General features: G+C 36.7%; 2 protein-coding genes and 2 pseudogenes across 4 annotated transcripts in view; all 4 read right to left on the bottom strand.

Moving 5' to 3' along the window:
• LOC104718525 (probable serine/threonine-protein kinase At4g35230) lies at nt 112-3,082 on the bottom strand. 2 transcript variants are annotated; one of them, XM_019230601.1, is made up of 9 exons: nt 2,967-3,082; nt 2,502-2,725; nt 1,915-2,050; nt 1,574-1,813; nt 1,395-1,480; nt 1,121-1,309; nt 882-1,040; nt 680-793; nt 112-585 (listed from the first exon to the last, which is right to left on the bottom strand). In XM_019230601.1, the coding sequence occupies exons 1-9, from the start codon at nt 3,040-3,042 to the stop codon at nt 328-330; spliced, it is 1,482 nt and encodes a 493-aa protein (XP_019086146.1). In that variant the 5' UTR covers nt 3,043-3,082; the 3' UTR covers nt 112-327. The 2 variants fall into 2 exon arrangements, with proteins under 2 accessions (XP_019086146.1, XP_019086145.1); XM_019230600.1 differs by having other exon boundaries at nt 1,395-1,813.
• Nucleotides 4,657-6,096, bottom strand: LOC104720268 (annotated as a pseudogene).
• On the bottom strand, nt 8,971-10,548 carry LOC104720267 (annotated as a pseudogene).
• LOC104718522 (type I inositol polyphosphate 5-phosphatase 2) overlaps nt 11,383-16,544 on the bottom strand; it is a 6,235-nt gene continuing 1,073 nt past the window's right edge. Inside the window, exons 1-10 of one of the 2 annotated variants that reach the window (XM_010436286.1) lie at nt 16,327-16,537; nt 16,123-16,228; nt 15,907-16,014; nt 14,286-14,382; nt 14,096-14,200; nt 13,112-13,979; nt 12,832-13,016; nt 12,635-12,743; nt 12,388-12,536; nt 11,383-11,725 (exon numbers count right to left, since the gene is read on the bottom strand). In XM_010436286.1, the coding sequence (XP_010434588.1) occupies nt 11,527-11,725; nt 12,388-12,536; nt 12,635-12,743; nt 12,832-13,016; nt 13,112-13,979; nt 14,096-14,200; nt 14,286-14,382; nt 15,907-16,014; nt 16,123-16,228; nt 16,327-16,356 (1,956 nt within the window). In that variant the 5' untranslated portion in view covers nt 16,357-16,537 and the 3' untranslated portion in view covers nt 11,383-11,526. Of the gene's footprint in view, nt 11,726-12,387; nt 12,537-12,634; nt 12,744-12,831; nt 13,017-13,111; nt 13,980-14,095; nt 14,201-14,285; nt 14,383-14,510; nt 14,568-15,906; nt 16,015-16,122; nt 16,229-16,326; nt 16,538-16,544 lie in introns of those variants that run through there. The other variant, XM_010436285.2, reaches the window with a different exon arrangement.

The raw sequence follows: 16,544 nt of genomic DNA, 5'->3' as shown, positions 1-16,544 counted from the left end.
TTCCTGTTAAGAATAGATTAAGCAACTTTGTGTATTCTTAGTGAGTTAATTAATGCAGATTGTGAATTGATAATTTAATTGACGCTTGGTTAGCAGGTTTTGGTTGTCTAGTCATATGTGAAACTTTTCGAAAAGCTCTACAACATTTTTTTGTTTTACCAGCTATACAAAATGGCAGAAAACGATTTAAAATAACATATTAGATATAAATGTGTCTCTAGCTTATTATACCCATTCAAATCAAATGAACACAAAATAGATTCAGTTTCTAGAAAGGACCCATAAAAATATTTGGAACTTTCATTTTTTCTCTCTGTTTCTTCCCTTTTAACAACGCCAACTGTTCTGTTGTTGTCGCTTAGCTTCAAACGCAGCACCATCGTTAAGCATATCATTAGCATCCGTCTCCATTCCAAGCTTTGAAAGAGCTAAAGCTTGCAGATAAAACGCAGTAGGCCACTCCGGTATGCAAACTTGAGCTTGCATTGCGTCTCTCAGCGCAAGTTCATGTTGATCCGTCATTAAGTAGGAGCATGCCCGTCTTGCGAAAACCGTCGCAGATGGAACAGACATCATCACCACCAACTGGTAACAGTACAGTTTTTTACAAGAGTTATATAGATAAATGCATAAATCAACCACTGGACTTTTGCTGTTTGTTTGTTTTGATTAGTATTACCTTCGAGTAACATTCAATAGCGTTCTTGAAGTCCTTATCTCTGAAAGCAACGTCTCCAAATTTCTTTGTGTTGAGCATCTCCTGCACTGGTTGTGTCCATTCTTGAAATGAAAGCTGTGGAAGCAGATTCGGACAGATCAGAGAGAATAAGGACGGACATGGAAACCAGTTAACTAAAAACTCGGTAAAGATTGTATGGTACCTCGTTCTCCGCTCCTTCATCGTCTCTGTAACCAGCTTTAAGCAAAATCTCATGAACAGCCGCAAGATCCATTCTGGAACAAGCCTTTCCAAGAGGAGAAAGCAGAGTTGGTAGTATAACTCTATTCTTAGGCAAACCCATCAAGACATGAGAAGCAACCTAACACACAAACAATACGAAACAAAACTTACTAATCTGCTACGAAAAGAAATTGAGTACTGTTATTTGATTCTTGAAACCTCTTTCTGCTTTTGTAGTGGTGGCACTGAAGAGAGAAGATATTTGGTATCAGGACGATCTTTTGCCTCAGACTGAAGACATTTTGAAGCAAGATCAACAAGTTTAGTTGCGTCTTCGTTTTCATATTGCCCTTCAAGTGATGAATCCATAAGTAGCAACACGTTTTTCCCTCTTATTATGTCAAGAGCCTGGTATTGAACACTCATCACTTATTTCAGATTGACAAAAACTAAATAGAGTGAAATGAAATTACAAAAGTTGCAAGGACATTACATGACTCGGTGGAATGTGTTTGCCACTCAAAAGATCTATAAGAATAGTTCCATAACTGTATATTACACTTTCAGGAATGACTCTACCTGCAAAAAGAGAAAGAACTCTCTTTAGATTCAACAAAATCAGAAACAAAAGAAAGCTATGATTATAGATGTTCTTGAAGTAAGTTTTATTACCTGTTCGTAGAAACTCGGGTGGCGTATAAGCTAAGTTGGTACTGAAGCTTGTGCCGTCTCTACTATTCTTCATAAGACCAAAAGTTGATAGACGAGGATCACCTTCCTCGTCAAACAGGATTCTGTATGCATTTAAATCATAATAAAGCTTTCGGTTTTCGATGTTGCAGTAATCAAGTGCTTGTGCGATAAAATCTGCAACTCGAACACGCATTTCCCAAGGAAATGGCTGTTTTTCCCCTACACGAAATGGAACACGAAACAGAGAGCATCAAGTCTCTAGAGAATAGAGATGATCAAAAAGGAAGTACACTAAGACAAAAGATTAAAGGAACTTTTACAGTGAAAAAGATGCTTTGAGAGTGTATCATTAGGCATATACTCAGCTACCAACAATCTCTCATCCCCTTCAGCACAACAACCAATCAGATTAACCAATCTGTTGAATCTAAGTTTACCAACACCAGTCGCCTCCGCCTGATTCACAAGTCAAACATTGGTCAACACCAAACCAAGTTATTCCATAATTTGTTATCAGACAAGAGAACAGACGAAAGAAAGTTCCAAAGCATCTTTGTTATCTCATTCAAATAATGACCCTTAAAGACTATACCTTTAATAAGCTATGTGCAACAACAAAAAGCTAAAAGAGAGAATCTAAGGGTCAGAATAGTCTATAAAATATAGTCAGAATCCTGGGATAAAGTAGCTTTTGCAACCTAAAGTTACCTACTTTATCTTCATATCAACAGCTACCAGACAGAGATTAGCAGATTCTCTGGTCAAGATAGACATTAACTAATATCTTATTCTTTTCTACAACTAAACAAACCATTTCAATCCTTTGACTAGTCACTGCTGAGTGCTGAGCAATTAATCAATGGACATAAAAATAAGAATCTCAATATTGAATTTCAAAGATTCTTACCACAAAGTGCTGAGCATCAGGCCAGGCCTGTCTAGAGAATCGCTTGATGGCGACGAGACGATTGCCTTCAAGCTTTCCTCTGTAAACCACATTGAGAGCTCTCTCTCCACCTTCAGATACAATGCAGCTGGGACTAAACCCGTTCGTTACCTTCTTCAATTCACTTAGATCAAACTCTTTGAAAACTGGAACTTGACTCTCCTGATCTACTTGGTCCTCATTAACTGCAACACAAGAAAAGCTCACCTCACACTCACATAACAGAATCCTAGAGACAACAAAAAGGCATCAACTTGAAAGGTTTAATCTTTCCACTTGTTTTTCTGTTCTAAACCTAATCAACCATAAACCCACCAAGGAATCAAACATGATTTGTCTTAAGGAAGAATCAAATCTATACACACCTATCAACAACAGGGTGAAAAAAAAAAACATTATGATAGATAGAAAACTTGAAGAGCAAACCTGATTCTGGTTTGTTTGGAACTGATGGATCATCAGGAGAAGGAAGATGAGCAGTTTTCGAATGCAAACAACCCATTCTCTCTCTCTCTCTCTCTCTCTCTCTCTCTCTCTCTCTCTCTCTCTCTCTCTCTCTCTCTCTCTCTCTCTCTCTCTCTCTCTCTCTCTCTCTCTCTCTCTCTCTCTCTCTCTCTCTCTCTCTCTCTCTCTCTCTCTCTCTCTCTCTCTCTCTCTCTCTCTCTCTCTCTCTCTCTCTCTCTCTCTCTCTCTCTCTCTCTCTCTCTCTCTCTCTCTCTCTCTCTCTCTCTCTCTCTCTCTCTCTCTCTCTCTCTCTCTCTCTCTCTCTCTCTCTCTCTCTCTCTCTCTCTCTCTCTCTCTCTCTCTCTCTCTCTCTCTCTCTCTCTCTCTCTCTCTCTCTCTCTCTCTCTCTCTCTCTCTCTCTCTCTCTCTCTCTCTCTCTCTCTCTCTCTCTCTCTCTCTCTCTCTCTCTCTCTCTCTCTCTCTCTCTCTCTCTCTCTATCTCACATCAAAAGAAACAAAATAAGCCGGCGAATTAGAGAGAAGATTCTGTGCCCTCTCTCCCTCGGAGTGAGTTAGGATTTTGATTTGGGTTTTTGGCTTTTGGTCTATGTAAAGAAGAAGATGAAGAGGCAGGAATACTTTTTTTTTTTAAAAAGACAGTCAAAATTTTAACCCCAAACAAAAGCTACAGAGTTTGGAAACAAAACAGAGGTAACAATTTCCGGCTCTTCTGGATTTTGAAAATGTTGTTTTCTTTTTGGAACGTTAAGTAATTTGGATATGGATTTTTGATTAGATAATATGTGAGAATTTTGTTAAAGAAGTTGACTGAATTTTGCAAAATTACCGAATTATTAAACAAACAAGAATGATTAACTCAACCAAAAATTTCTAAAATGATTTAAATTCGTAATACAGTGAGAACAAATGTTAAAAGTTATAAAAATTTGGGAGCTCTTATGCAAAAAAGAATAATTAAAATTTGGGGACCCATGCCTAAACAATTTGGAGCGCCCTGTTAACGAACGTTTTCCATCGAAATCCCGATCTAAACCGGATTACAATGTAAACTAAACCAAAATACCCTAAAGAAAAAAAATCAATTGATTGAACAAAAAATATGAGTTGAACAAAATTGGTTGAACAGCATTCAACTCATTCATTCACTAAATAGGAAACGAAAGAGTTGACCAAATTTCCTTTATAATTTGTTCATTTCTCCAGCTTTTTTGGTTGAATAAGTTGAATAAGTTTTCCAACTTATTTATCTCAAATGGTAAAAAATTGGCTGAATGATCATTCAACTTATTCAACCTATTAATTTAAGTCATCCATTTGCACCCAAGATTTTAACCATGAGTAAGCTCTTAGCCACAAACATGCCAAAAAAATTCAAGGTTTTAGTTGTTGTATATGATCAGAGGTTTTATTTTGCATTGTTTTAGTTCGAAATTGATCGTGCAATTTGAAGACCACAGGATGATCACATTACGCCATCAACACAAAGAAACAAACAGATAAAATAGTTATATATGCGAGTTTTGTTGGAAGGCAAGGGAGTAAATATGAACTACAAAGTTTTGTTGAGAGCTTATTATGTGATCCACATTTATATTATCAAATGGATCTACAAGCTTCATAATTAGAGTTTAGAAGCTAAAGTAGGACTCGATTACAGAAGAGTTTTTGAAAGCCTGCCATCGAACTGGAGAGTGAGGGATCCGGTATTCTTGTCAATGGTTCTTTTCACTATAGCCACGCGATCACGGGGAGGCTTGTGACCATGAGCCTTAGGAGCCAGACCCTTATTCGGGTGGTACCTGTACCTTATGTAGAAAACTGCATTTCTGGCCTTGAGTCTCTCACTTGGCGTTTCCACGTTTTCCTCAGTTCCTACCGCTACCTTCATAATCACCAATTTCGACAGATTAAGCTGCAACAAGAGTTCAAAACAAACACCATTATCAACAGAGAGAGCCACTAGGTGGAGTGCCACTGAAAACGGAAGAACGGAAATAAAAAAAGTCGTACGTACATGTTTAAGTTTCATATTGGCGTTGAAGAATGCAAGTTCCATGTATAGACGAACCCAACCATATTTTCGTAGCTCTGATTTCTTCATCTGTAAAACAAAAAAGCAAACATATATACTACTGGACAGTGATCATGGCCAAAAGGGGTAAAAGTGAAACTGCCAATCTTACCACGTAATATCGTTTTTTATCATTGAAAACATTCTCCGACGGCCACTCGTCAGGCAATCCAAGTTGGTAGCAATCATCAACGGACATAATAAGTAGGGAGAAGACATAATAAACACATACGGGATTACAAGGGGTCTAAATGGTAAGTATGATAGGAGGAGCTAGCTAGTAATAGTATCAATCAAAACAATGCAAGATATTCGACCAGCCCTATGATGTAATAATCTGTCAACGACAACACTTTTACCTCGTGGTCCGTACTTAGGTCGAGCAATAGTACAAGTCAGTTGCTTGATGTCAAAGCCTTCTTCAAGAACCCTCGTTTGAAAAGTTACAAGGGAACCGCCTGAAGCTGGATCTTTAGCAACCAGAGTTATATAGTAACCGGAATATACAACGCTATATCGTCTATTGAATTTCTCTATGGAACTGAGTTGCAAGTTAGTCCCCTGACATTAAGTCATCAACAAGAACTGGATAAGGGAATCATCACTCTCGAATGCAAGAAGAATATTAAAAAAAACAAGAGGAGACTAGTTTTTGTCACCTGTAGCATATTGTACTTATGGATACCCAACCTAGCATTAAGGACGATTTTGGTAGGGTATTCATCATTATCTTCAAACTTGCACGAATCCAGAAAACATGATGATGGTTTTGTGTCCATCAAATGCTCAACATCGAACCCCTGAGATTAATGAAAATTAAGTTAGTGGTTTCCATTATCCCAGTCAAAGACTAATTATCGAATTCTTAAAACAGAGTTTTATCAAAAACAATAATAGAACACGAATAACTAGAGTACGTAAGGTTAGGATTAGGCTTATGGTCCAAAGAAGATGGAGAATTACATCAGATTCACCGAATCGAGTCCAAAACACCAGCTTCTCCATGACGTAATCGTCCATTTAGCAAAACTAATTTGCACTTCTGAATCAAGCGGCTAATGATGCTTTTTTTTTTTACCATTATGATGTTTTTTTAAAAGGTTTATAGTTCGTCGATTAGATTTCCAATAGACATTCTGTTCATATGATATGGGTCTATATTGGGCCTCCACAGCCCATATCTTTTTATAACAAATAATATTTCATGAAAAAAAAAATTTATTGTAAGATTTATGAAGGTACAGTACTTCTCAATCAATTATTTATTATTGACTTAATCATAGTATTGTAAAGTATTGACTTTGATGCAGTGGATTTGATGTTGATATGTCAAACTAGTGGTCAACATAATCATAATTCTTTTGTATTGACAACATCCTTTGTAATTGATCATGTCCGAATAATTTTAGTTTAAAAGTTACTATTAAACGCATTTCGTTTATGCTACTACACAAAGACCAAGTGGATTATACAAAAGAAAGTGTAGATTTTTCACCATCGGTGGACACTAGCATTTTATACAACTTATAGTTTGTACTAGATATGTTCACTTCTAGTTTTTATGAGAGCATCCTGTAGAGGTCTTTGATATAGTTTGATGTCCAAACTTCCACTTGTTTCCCAATTTGGTATAGTTTTGTTTTGGAGGATTTCATTCAGGAACATCTCTAATGCAATCAAAATCGATCTTGGCATCTCTAGGATCCTCCTCTGAAACTCCATTTTTCAGCCTGAACCTAAGAGTTGTAGCTGTCGAGTACCCATAATAGTGGTGGTCATTATTTTTTTCACTCTTAGCTGCTTCTTTGGACCGCTCCTTCTCATCACAATAAAAAGTGAGATATTTTGAGCTAAAAGTTCGGAATTTCTCATCTTCTTTAGTTAAACACACACATGTATGTAAGCAACTAAACAAAAAGGTAAAGATCATAGAAGGTATTTCACTTCTAGTTTTTACCAATCTTGAATATGAATGTAGAATATCGAAATTAGTCATCTTTTTTTATTGATCCATCTCCAAGCACTAAACAACTCCATATGTCCAACAGTTTTCTACAAACCAAAAAGTAAAAAAAGTAGATATAAAGACACATTTGTATTCAGTTAAGAAACTAGAAATATAAAAACCGTGAGATCTATGATTTCGAGCAGAGTCTGATGTCCTCTTCTAATTCTCTACAAACAACTCCTAGCTTGGTGTATTTTCAACAACTTCCCAAAAACATGTAATCCTTGTTATTATTTAGTATTGTGTTGCAACCGGTTGATTTAACATCATCCTATAGAGGTCTTTTATGTTGTTTAATTTGCAAATTTCCACTTATTTCCCAATCTTGTATAAGTTTAGAGAGTGTTATTCAATAATACTTTTAATGGTAAGCATTTTTTTTTTTTCACCCTCAGAGGATCTCATATTCTCGGCAACATAAGATGTGAGATTTTCCAATTCTTCATCAACAACTATGGTTTTGGTTCAAGTTGATTGATTTCCCAAAGCATGAATATATTTCCTTCCTTAATTGTTCTGCAGATAATATTGGTACATAGTTTTGAGAAATTGGAACTAATTTCATGGAAAGTAACCTTTTCTTATTTAAATTGGAACCATTGGAATTAATTTAAAAAACGGGCATTTTTCTCATTTTTTTGCATTAGAAAAATAAACCATTAAATTTATGTTCCAGATTTTAAAGACAAAAATTTGCACTGTTAAATATTTATTCACTTTTATTTTTCTTTTGGCTACTGATAAAGTTCAAATTAAAATTTTTAAATTTGTACTGTTTTAAACCATATAAATTGTAATTAAACATTTTACGCTAATATGTTTGTTCGTTTGATTGCCGCAGGTACCTGCGTCAAGACGCTGCGGCAAACGCTACGACCTGCGTTTAACATTTTTAAACATTGTTTTGATTCAGCGGTTAAAAACGTAAACGCAGCCGTTGCTGCTGCCGCAGTCGCCTGCGTCAACCAAACGAACAAACCCAATGTCAAAGTATTTGACAGCGAGAAATATATAATGACGCAAGTCAACTGAACTTACAACGCGGTATACATGATATATCCGCGTCTTTTTTTACTACTCCTTCGTTTTTTTCAATTCATTTCTTTCACATGTCTTCTGTCAAATAGTCAACAGATTTTGAATTATTTTATTTGAGCAACAGTTTTAGATAACCCTGTTTCAAATTTTTTATAGAATTTTTATCAGAATTTTGCATATCATATTAAGTAGTTAATTATAAAAATATTATATATTAATTATCAATTGGGTTTTTGCTAAACGGAGCCTGGATACTTCATTTTATTAGTCCGATCACGTAAACCATAAAAAAATTTGATAATCTAATATCAATCTAAATACTCCCTGCATTTAATTCCACTTTATTTTTTGCGCTTCGCGTTACAAATTTTTGATAATTCAATCAATCGTTTCGAGCAAAACAGAGAATATCTCGATCGAGGGAGAAAATGGGGAAATCCCATATACAGTATAATTTAGGTTTATATGTATAATTTATTAGTTATTTACATGTCAAATATGGGTTTCCGACTTGGATCATCTAAATTTATGTATTAAACAGTTTTACTTGGATCATAAAGTGAAGTTGTTTGTAAAGAGTTCAAAGACAATCAAACTAGTAGACTCTGCTTTTTAGCTCGGTTTTCTTTCAAAAACCAAAACTAAGAAATTTGTGGATGTAAAACAGTTGAAATTTGAAACAGTCAAGTGTGACTTTCTCAAATATTCCACATACACCAAAGCCAAGAACTCTTAGTAAAAACATTTGGAAGAGACGAGAATAACCATATATAAACCACAATATGTCCAAATGGATATAGCTAGTCTTATAAAGTATTACAAGACTCATAAGAGTTGGACTAGATAGCTTACAGAAGACTTTTTGCAAACCGAACATCAAACTGGAGTGTGAGGCGTCCCTTTTCCATGGTTTTTTTAACTATAGCGACACGATCACGGGGAGGCTTGTGACCATGACTCTTATTAGGAGCCCGACCCTTATTCGGGTAGTACCTGTACCATATGTAGAAAACAGCATTTCTGGCATTGAGTCGTTCACTTGGCGGCTTCAAATTTTCCTCAGTTTCTACCACTGCCTTCATAATAACCAGTTTTGACAGATTAGGCTGCGACAAGAGTTAAAAAAAAAACAAAACAGTGTTATTATTTATTAACAACAGAGAGCTACTGATGGAGGTGTCATTGAAAAGGAAAAAGGTTGTTACATTTGTAAGATATTCATATGCATGGAGGAATGCAAGTTCCATGTACAGACGAATCCAGTCATATATTCGTAGCTCCGACTTCTTCAGCTGTAAAAGCAAACAAATCACAGTTACATTTTTGAACTGTATGTGTCATGTGCAAAAAAAGCAAAAGCGAAATTGCCATATCTTAATTACCACATAGTATTGTTTTTTTATCACTGAAAGCATCCTCTGATGACGGCCACTCATCAGGCAATCTAAATTGGGCGCAATCGTTTACAGATCCATGATGCTCGGGGTTAGCCACTACATTAATTAAGCACACACATGATGAGATTATTACGGGAACCTAGAGGGTCTAAATGGTGCAAGAATATGAGAGGAACCAGTAGAAGTATATAAAGTAATGCACCCTATATTCTGTTACTCTCTGATGATATAAAATGTGTCAACACTACTTTTCCAGTAGAAGTGTATAAAGTAATGCACCTTATATACTATTACTCTCTGATGATATAAAATGTGTCAACACTTTACTTTGTGGTTCTAACTTAAGTCTTGCAGTTGTGACCGTCAGGGTCTTGATTTTATAGCGGCTTTCTTCACAAACCTTGGTCTGAAAAGTTACAAGGGAACCACCTGCAGCTGGATCTTTTGCAACCAAAGTTATAGAATAAACGGAGAATGCATAGTTGGTTTCTGTATTGCACTTCTCTATGTAAGAGAGCTGCAAATTCGTCCCTTGAAATCATTTGATTACAAAGAAAAAAAAAATTAAAAAAAAAAAAATGATATTGTGTATATATTTACGAGATCAGGATGGGAGAAATCAGAATTTTCACCCTGTAAAATGTTGTATTCAAGGATCCCCAACTTAGCATAAAGGAAGACTTCACCATAGAAATTAGAATTGTTATAATCGAGCATACACCATTCTGGTTTTGTTTTCATCAAATGCTCAACATCGAACCCCTTTTAAGTATTATCAGACAAAATCAAACCAGTTTAGGGTTTCGCTGATCGGATCTTCCCGGTCAAAAACAGAGTTTTTAAATCAACCTAAAAGATAATTAAGAAGATGAAAGAATTATTACCTCGGATTCCCCCACGCGAGCCCAAAACCTCCTGCGCTTCTCAGCCTCTTCTTCTTCTTTCTTCTCATAGTCGTCTTCTTCTTGCTTCTCATAGTCGTCTTCTTCACTCATCGTCACGAGATTTCTCAACTTTTCTCGGCTAATGATTAGGGTTTCCCTCTATTCTCAACTTTGCTCAGTTTCCATAAGATAATTCTGTTATTACTTCTCAATCGTAAAATAATAAACTAAACCAAATACAATAACCAAAGTAAACCAATAATACTACTCATATTCCAATAGAAACTAGAGCCACGATCTCGGTTCTATTTGTGCATGAAGTCTTGAAGCAAAACTCTGGTTTAGCAGTAGCTCATGTGTTGCATTCAGTGCAAACACTTCATCATCATATATATATATAGTCTCGGTCGGCTAGGTCTTTGTAGAAAAAGTTGGAGGTAAACGCTGTTTCAACACCAGCTCATAACACTCCAACCAACAATTACTAACTCCACAATCACTTTCTGGACATAAACAACATAACAAATAGGGAACACTAGGGGAAACGGCAATGTTGCCTATACGTGATAAGAGTAAATCCTAGTAAATCTAGGCTTTATAGAATATTTACATATTTCCTAGGCTATTAGTCAGAGCAATCATCTCCATAGAGGTCTAAAACGGATTCTGATGCTTAAAACTACTTTCTGAAACTGTAGACAAGTCATGAACAACACCACACCATAAGGTGAATTACTCGACCAAGAGTCTGAATCTTCCTAACGAAATCTTGTCATCTCTATAAGAACACGTCCACATTCCACGTTGGATCAACTAAATCTTGTTATATATTTCTCTTGAGCATTTGTTATATAAAATTGTAAATGTCAAATGGTTTTTTCAGAGCTGGATCAACTAAATATAAGTATCGTTATACAATTTTTTGAAAAAAGAAAAATATTAAACCATGAAAAGGCTCGTATACATAGACAAGTAAAACTGTACGTAAAAGACTTTTGGTTAGATTTTACATAACAAGAACAAAAAATCAAAACCCCACAAATAAATTATTCCAATGTAATAAAAAATAAATCACACAAATTAGTGTAGAAAACTATTAATATTTTTGCAAAGACACCTAGACTCAAAAAGAAGGTTCAGGGTGAACAGCAGAAGCAGCGGCGTTATTAACGTGAAGAGCTCTTTGAAGTTTCCGGTGATCAAAAACTTCAACTCCGACGTTAAATATCGAAGTCACTGGCCGGTGATCGGACATCCTTATCTCTGATCTCTTGTAACACTCTTGTCTTATTCCTTTTCCTAGCCATAATATTCTATCACACCTGGTAATACCACACACAGACCAAACTCTTTAAGAATCACAAAGTTTTGTAACCATTAAAAAATGTTCTAATTTGTTTTTAGTCACTTACCATGCAGGAGCTCTCTTCTTCTCTCCTTCTCTCAAGTTTTCTCCGGCGTAACGATCCGAATCGAATTCGTATTTGTAGGTCGGAGGGAATTTAATCGCTCCTTCTCTCCATCCATCAAAAACATGCCCTCTCCTTAATTCTCTTATCAACTGTTAAGTTAAATTGAATGTTTTGTGTTATTAGCTTAAAAAAGTAGACTATAATATGAAGGCAAACTTAACAAAGTAATATCCAAACTAAACCGAACCTGATCACTGTTCTTGAGCTCATCCCATCGTTTCTGTGCCACAAGCTTTCTTACTTCACCGTCTGGCATATTAAGTCGGTAGTTCAAATCTCCGAACCAGAATACTTGACTGTTGAAAATTTCCGACATAAATACCCAATTAGTAAAAGAAAAAACGTTTAATGCTTTGTGTTTTGTAATCTTGTTTTNACACTCTTGTCTTATTCCTTTTCCTAGCCATAATATTCTATCACACCTGGTAATACCACACACAGACCAAACTCTTTAAGAATCACAAAGTTTTGTAACCATTAAAAAATGTTCTAATTTGTTTTTAGTCACTTACCATGCAGGAGCTCTCTTCTTCTCTCCTTCTCTCAAGTTTTCTCCGGCGTAACGATCCGAATCGAATTCGTATTTGTAGGTCGGAGGGAATTTAATCGCTCCTTCTCTCCATCCATCAAAAACATGCCCTCTCCTTAATTCTCTTATCAACTGTTAAGTTAAATTGAATGTTTTGTGTTATTAGCTTAAAAAAGTAGACTATAATATGAAGGCAAACTTAACAAAGTAATATCCAAACTAAACCGAACCTGATCACTGTTCTTGAGCTCATCCCATCGTTTCTGTGCCACAAGCTTTCTTACTTCACCGTCTGGCATATTAAGTCGGTAGTTCAAATCTCCGAACCAGAATACTTGACTGTTGAAAATTTCCGACATAAATACCCAATTAGTAAAAGAAAAAACGTTTAATGCTTTGTGTTTTGTAATCTTGTTTTTTTGCTTACTCGTGACATGGAATCGTTCTTGGTTGATCGGTGTCAAGAACCGAGGCGAAACGAGTCCGACGTATGATTTCGTAGACGTCAGCATTACGTCGTTGCTCAGCACCGTCTTTGTGGCCGGAAGTTAAGTGTGAACACACAAAACACATTCGTGATTGATATAATGTCATGCTAATCGACACTGACCCCTGGAAACATATCAAATATATTAAGCAAGTGCTAGGTACTTTTTTTATAACGGATTACTTGGGAAGGAAGATAGGGCTAGGGGGGTTTGTTTTACCTTGTTTCCCATGTAACCCATCAAGCCAACTCCAACCGGTGAGACTTTCAAGTTGTTGACATGTCTTCTTAACCGTCGTCGGATCCAAACCGATACATAGATCCCAACCATCTGCTTACTTACTATCCTTACGTACTTTTGACTATCTTTCACTTTCCGACACTCCTCCACCAAATCTTCAGGCAATCCGTAACTATTTCTGATCTTGTCGCCTTCCTCTTCGTCATCATCGGAAGACGAATCTCCGTCTGATGAATCATCAGACAGGGTTTTCGCAGCTTCTTCCGCTTCGGACGAAGAGGAGGAATTGTTATCATTCTCTTCTTTTAGAATCAGATCATTCCAACTCAACTTTAACGTTTCAAAGCTCCGTGACCGTTTCAAGTGTCTTGCTTCCGAAGCAAACCTACTAGCTCCTGTTGGATTCTCCGGTAGCTTAAACCCTAGCATCGCGTTGCTGCTAAACACCCTCCTTAGCTTCCCTTCTGATCCAACTATCTGAGGGTTGCCATCTAAAGCTAGTTCCGGCCAGTCCATGTTAGGATTCCGCTCTGGTTCAAGACTCGGTAAAGCCGTTGCAGCATCGATGAACTCGTTTGTAGCCAAGTCAAGCGAGTGGTCGGCAACGAGATTCTCCACCATGACATCAGCGATAATGGAGTTTGCTTGTTGTGCTAAGATAGGAGACGACGGCGCACTGTGAGATCTATGAAGAACGTTGTTGGTGCAGCTTGGTGGTTGATCATAAACTGATTCTTTATGGGATTTGTTCAATGTTCTACGTATTATCGATTCCCATTTCGGAATAGGACCTCTGTCTTCTGCTCCAAAAATGTTCCCAGCGTTTAAAGGAACAACTTCTTGAAACCTATTATAAATTTTACATCAGTTAAGACTTATAAAATTCATCAAAACAGAGGAAAATTACTCTGTTTCTGAGAATCAATAAAATAAAATAAGAGTTATGTGAGTTTTATAACTTACCCGATGATGTAAATATCTGAAGGGTTATCAGTAGAGAGCCAATCATCAATCTCGAGTTCATCGGAAGGACGTTTTCCGGCGACGTTCCACGAAGCCACCGTCACTCTACAATTCACCATACGTACATAAATAAAGTCAAGAGATATTTTCACCGGGATAAAAAGAGATGTAATTACAGAAATAGCCTTACTTGATATCCTTTGTGTTAATGTATTGAGCTCTCAAAGTCTCCGATTTGCCTCGCCGGTGTTTCCTCTGGTAACCACCCCTCACACCACCACCACTATCTAGAGGATTTCAAAAAAATAATAAAATAAAACCAGAAAAACGAAATATTAGAATTCGTCTGTTATTTTCATTTCTGAATAGTCGATATTATTTTATATAATTTTATAAATGAAAACAAGAAACTTGCCTGAAATATTACTGCCGTGATCAGCTTCGCTTCCTCGACGACTATTAATATGGCTATCTTCATCATCAGTCNCGTCGGATCCAAACCGATACATAGATCCCAACCATCTGCTTACTTACTATCCTTACGTACTTTTGACTATCTTTCACTTTCCGACACTCCTCCACCAAATCTTCAGGCAATCCGTAACTATTTCTGATCTTGTCGCCTTCCTCTTCGTCATCATCGGAAGACGAATCTCCGTCTGATGAATCATCAGACAGGGTTTTCGCAGCTTCTTCCGCTTCGGACGAAGAGGAGGAATTGTTATCATTCTCTTCTTTTAGAATCAGATCATTCCAACTCAACTTTAACGTTTCAAAGCTCCGTGACCGTTTCAAGTGTCTTGCTTCCGAAGCAAACCTACTAGCTCCTGTTGGATTCTCCGGTAGCTTAAACCCTAGCATCGCGTTGCTGCTAAACACCCTCCTTAGCTTCCCTTCTGATCCAACTATCTGAGGGTTGCCATCTAAAGCTAGTTCCGGCCAGTCCATGTTAGGATTCCGCTCTGGTTCAAGACTCGGTAAAGCCGTTGCAGCATCGATGAACTCGTTTGTAGCCAAGTCAAGCGAGTGGTCGGCAACGAGATTCTCCACCATGACATCAGCGATAATGGAGTTTGCTTGTTGTGCTAAGATAGGAGACGACGGCGCACTGTGAGATCTATGAAGAACGTTGTTGGTGCAGCTTGGTGGTTGATCATAAACTGATTCTTTATGGGATTTGTTCAATGTTCTACGTATTATCGATTCCCATTTCGGAATAGGACCTCTGTCTTCTGCTCCAAAAATGTTCCCAGCGTTTAAAGGAACAACTTCTTGAAACCTATTATAAATTTTACATCAGTTAAGACTTATAAAATTCATCAAAACAGAGGAAAATTACTCTGTTTCTGAGAATCAATAAAATAAAATAAGAGTTATGTGAGTTTTATAACTTACCCGATGATGTAAATATCTGAAGGGTTATCAGTAGAGAGCCAATCATCAATCTCGAGTTCATCGGAAGGACGTTTTCCGGCGACGTTCCACGAAGCCACCGTCACTCTACAATTCACCATACGTACATAAGTAAAAGTTGAGAGATATTTTCACCGGGATAAAAAGAGATGGAATTACAGAAGTACCCTTACTTGATATCCTTTGTGTTAATGTATTGAGCTCTCAAAGTCTCCGATTTGCCTCGCCGGTGTTTCCTCTGATAACCACTCCTCACACCACCACCACTATCTAGAGGATTTCAAAAAAATAATAAAATAAAACAAGAAAAACAAAATATTAGAATTTGTCTGTTATTTTCATTTCTGAATAGTCGATATTATTTGATTTAATTTTATAAATGAAAACAAGAAACTTGCCTGAAATATTACTGCCGTGATCAGCTTCGCTTCCTCGACGACTATTAATATGGCTATCTTCATCATCAGTCGCACAGTGAACATTAGGGACGTCTTTGACCGAACATACTGTAAATAGGACCCAACAAAATTTTACATTAAATAAAGATAAAAAAAAAAAAACTATATACCAAATCTGACCAAAAATTTCAAGATAAATAATAAGATAAGGCTTACCATCGTCTTCGCTCTCAGGCTCTGTATCAATTTCGTCTTCGCTGAAGTCGTACACTTTAGGTTTTATGTTCAACCACTTATTCATCACAATCGAAGGCCAAAACTTCTGTTTTTTTAACATAAAAAGAAAAAACGAAAAGATCATGGTTAGAGAATTAAAGAAACATACTAGAAAACAGAGAAGAGAATCTTAATCTTGTGTACCTCAGGACGTTTCCCACGTCTTGTTTTCATCTTCTCAGATCTCGGATAAAGAGAGATTTGAGATTTGTGTTCTTTGTGGGAGGAGAATTTTTGAATAGAGGGAAAATGTCAGAGTTCTTGATATTTATAATAGTGACAGAGTCACAGGGACTTAAAAGGAGGTTAGAAGAAGAGATATAACAAGAACAAGAAGAAAAGACACAAGAAAAAAAAAAAAA

The sequence above is a fragment of the Camelina sativa genome, chromosome 10 (assembly GCF_000633955.1).
Source record: "Camelina sativa cultivar DH55 chromosome 10, Cs, whole genome shotgun sequence".
NCBI lineage: Eukaryota > Viridiplantae > Streptophyta > Magnoliopsida > Brassicales > Brassicaceae > Camelina > Camelina sativa.
This window is presented reverse-complemented; position numbering and strand designations above follow the sequence as displayed.

Excerpts from the sequence above, each read along its gene's own strand:
- LOC104718525 (XM_019230600.1), bottom strand. The coding sequence starts at position 3,042 with ATGGGTTGTTTGCATTCGAAAACTGCTCATCTTCCTTCTCCTGATGAT. Across the intron at positions 1,310-1,394 it reads AACACATTCCACCGAGTCAT|GCTCTTGACATAATAAGAGG; the intron begins GTAATGTCCTTG and ends GTTCAATACCAG. Across the intron at positions 794-881 it reads ATGAAGGAGCGGAGAACGAG|CTTTCATTTCAAGAATGGAC; the intron begins GTACCATACAAT and ends CTGCTTCCACAG.